At 41.8% G+C, this 3,655-nt stretch overlaps 1 protein-coding gene across 1 annotated transcript; it reads right to left on the bottom strand.

Moving 5' to 3' along the window:
• Positions 1-908: 908 nt before the first annotated feature.
• LOC18441917 (Transducin/WD40 repeat-like superfamily protein) lies at positions 909-3,271 on the bottom strand. The gene has a single exon (XM_006852142.4). The coding sequence runs from the start codon at positions 2,400-2,402 to the stop codon at positions 1,086-1,088; it is 1,317 nt and encodes a 438-aa protein (XP_006852204.2). The 5' UTR covers positions 2,403-3,271; the 3' UTR covers positions 909-1,085.
• Between the last annotated feature and the right edge of the window lie 384 nt (positions 3,272-3,655).

Raw genomic sequence — 3,655 nt, 5'->3', positions numbered from 1 at the left:
AAATTAAAAAATATGTATATAAATTCTCAAAAATAAGGAATTTGGTTTGTAATGTATTTTTTACATTATGGTAACGATTAAAAATTATTTTTGTCATTAATACTCACATTTTCATTAATTTTCAACTTCATTTGAATGTATTTTGTTTTAATCATTTTTTCTTTGCTTTACATATTTTAATAATAAAAAAATTTGTATAGGTTTTATTTTTTAATACCTTTTTGAATGCCTAAGACTTTGCCTAGATAGAAAGATTAAATCAACTGGTTTCTCGATTAGGCCGGTTAAATCGCTTTTGGGGCCATTTCCAGTGAACCGTTCCGATTCGATTTTGTGAACACTGGAAACCATGATGTGACAACTGGGTGTGGGGATGCTACCCTCCCCAATCCCTTTCCTAAAAAAGTGGTAAGTTAGTACGGATTTGGGCCCTACCCTTTGAAATCTCCACTTCAGTGAGAATGAAGTCAGAGACTTCACTATGAAGCTCAGCAATACTACCGCCAAGGCTCAAAACCTCATTATGGAACTCAGCAATTTAACCGCCAAAGCCCGAGACCTCACCATGAAGCTCAACAATACTATCGTCAAAGCTCGAGACCTCACTATGGAGCTCAATAATACTACCGCCAAAACCGGAGGCCATTCGCATATATGTTATCAACCAAAGTTTGCTGCTTTTACCTATTTCTTAGGCTTAGGGATTTAAAAAAAACAACTTTCTCGGTTATCAAACAAAACTTTAAAAAACTACTAAATTTAGTTAAGAATCTGTTTGACTTGTAATTTATTCATGAAGGGGTTGAAAATTAGATAGCTAGGGTCGGCGGGGCACCACACCATCATTCATGTTGTCTTAACAGCGAAATAAGCCGGACCGATCATGAAACTTATGTACGAAAGAAGAGTGAGTGAAAGCGCGCTTCTCAATCGCCGAAAATTCTTACCGAATATCTACCGAAATTCATACAAAGAAGCAATCAAATAATCACACACCTAAACAAACACCATCCTCACTACTTTTCTCATCACTCTCTTTGTAAAGACTTTTCTTTCTTAGGTCAACTGCAAAGCTATTATCGAAGTCACAGCAATTCGGTCTCCTCAGAGTTCGAACCCGAGACCTCCCAAACCCTGACCTCGCCACGACCGCACCCACTATACACGAACCACGACCCAAGTCCATGATCGAGCCCACCTTGGAACCCAGCTACTAAGGCCCGAACCGGCCCATGGTGCCCATCAAGCACGGCCAAGCAGATGTGCCGCCCGTCAGCCCCTCTTCTCCAGACCCTAACTGTCCGATCTGCGGAGCCACTAAACACCATCACTGAGCCTACTGTCAAATCCACCGAGCCCACGACTAGGCTCAATATGGCTCGCTTGTGGCCCCTTAAGGCACCGGCCACGCTCATGTATTGAGCACTGTCTTCTCGTTCCCAAACCAAAATTGAACGGTCGCCTGAACCAGAATAAAGCACTGAACCATCTGAGCTCAAGGCCAGAGCGTTAATAGCGGATTTGTGTCTTTCCAGAGTGGCCACAAGCTCGTGTCTTTTGGCCCCGTTTCTCTTTGTCCAAACCTTGATTCGTTTATCTGCAGAACCTGTGTATATGAAGCCTTCTTTTGAGACGGTAACCGCATTAATGGCGTCGTCATGGGCCTTTAGAGATTCCAGACATTTGTAGTCGGAGAGACGCCATATTTTTAGGGTTTTGTCCCATGAGACGGAGTAGAGAAACCCTGGATTAATGGCAATGGCGGAAACGGCGTCAGCATGAGAGATCCAGAGCCGTTTTCTATGGCGCCTAATCTGGACATAATTTTGGGGCCAGATGAAACGGATCAAGCGATCTTTAATGGTGGGGAGAGATGTGATCGGCTTTTGCTTGGGGCTAGTGAGGCTGAAAACCCTAATCTTTGAGTCTTGGAAAGCAATGAAGAGGCTATCGCCATCAATGGCTAGTGATTTCACCGCGCCGTGATGTTTCCCACAAGGGTTAGGGTTTCCTAGGGTCGAAACAAGAGCCAGATTGTGTTTATCAAGGGCTTGGATCTGGTTGCCGGAAGTACCTGTGTACAGGCATTTTCCGGCCAGATGGAGGGCCTGGATTGCACCAGAATTCAATTCGACAGAGGATATTAGCCGGAAATTAATAGGGGAGAGATTTTCCTGCGGTGTTGAATGTAATTGCAAGGACGCGACAGAGGGTAGGCTATAAAGGCTTCCTATGGATTGGAGGCTGGTTTCGGAGTTGAGTGAGGTTTCAGTGGAGCTAGGGTTGTCTGAGCTCGACCCAGAGGTGGAAGAGGAGGCTGGAGAATCTTGATTTTCGGGCGATAGCGACGATTTTCGGGCCATGAGAGTGGAGCAGACGGTTAACCAAGAGGGTACGGCCATTACAGAAGATCCAGTAGTCTTCGAGAGAGAGAGAGAGAGCGCAGAGAGATGTGGAGCTAGAAAGCCAGTGAGAAGAGAGAGAAGCTTGGCTTAAAGGGAGAGAGTAAGGTGGAGATGAGAGGCCAGGAGAAATAGAATGAGAGCAAATCATGAAAACAGAACGAAAGCTGGAGATGAGAGGGGAGAGAGAGACAACCAGAAAGCAAAGCGAAGGAGAGGGGAGAGAGAGAGGAAGAGGAAGAGGGGCAAGAGAGTGTGAGCTGAAAGACCATCGACATTTATGGAGAGCCCGACATGTTGCCACGTGGCGCGACAGGATTTAAAAGACCCGTATTTCGGTCTTTCCGAGGTCAAGCCCGACTCGGATAAACTAGGCGGCACAAAATTTCGGGAGATTTCTGCGCATCCCGAATTTGCGGAAATCTGGTGTGTAAAAATTCAGCGCATTTCACGAAAACTGGAGACATTTTACGCTGAAACTTTACCAAAAGCTGTCCTGTTTTCACGTAAAGCCCAAATCAATGGATAATAATAACCCTAAGCACAAGAAAGAGGACAGATATTTGTTTTGGGTGAATATCTCTAGATTAGATATAATACACATATTAGGACGGTAGGTTTGGCTTTAGTTTCTTATCAAAGATAAGCCATTCCCTTTTCTTGCAAACCTAATCTCATTTTTTTTCCTCTTTTTTTTTTTTTTTTTTTTCTAAATTTCTTTTTTTGGAAAAAGATTTATATAAGGGTTGACACTTTAGAATGTAAAATTAATGTGCACCTCTAAAATCTTTATAAAATTGATATTGGAAAAATATTGCCATTTCGACATCGAGATGTATGGATATGGAGAAAAAGTAGATTTTAAGTCATTAAAATTGTATATCTTGTAATATATGATCTAGACCATCCATTTTAAATGTTTTCATGCATTTATAGATCGGCTTGACTTGAACTATTTTTAGAATTTTAAAAAAATTATAATTAAAAATAAAAATAGATTCGCTCATTATTCTAAGAATTTTGACGACAAAATTGCATATCATCACAAAGTTTGAGGGAGCATTGACTATTTTAGTTTGCAACCTTATGCAAACTACACTTTCGTTTTGGCGAGGAAAGGAACAGTTAAGAACTAAATTCTATATGATTTGGACTGGAGAGATTGAAAAGCCTAGTAGCAATTGATAATATAATATGTTGATTATCACTTTGGTTCAATCTCGGGAAATTCGGTCGAGTAACTCAGACTCTGC

This window comes from Amborella trichopoda, chromosome 6, assembly GCF_054954075.1.
Source record: "Amborella trichopoda isolate Santa Cruz 75 chromosome 6, AtrichopodaSantaCruz75HAP2 v2.0, whole genome shotgun sequence".
Lineage (NCBI taxonomy): Eukaryota > Viridiplantae > Streptophyta > Magnoliopsida > Amborellales > Amborellaceae > Amborella > Amborella trichopoda.
Note: the sequence above shows the minus strand (reverse complement) of the source record. Positions and strands in the feature narration are given on the sequence as shown.

Excerpts from the sequence above, each read along its gene's own strand:
- LOC18441917 (XM_006852142.4), bottom strand. The coding sequence starts at position 2,402 with ATGGCCGTACCCTCTTGGTTAACCGTCTGCTCCACTCTCATGGCCCGA.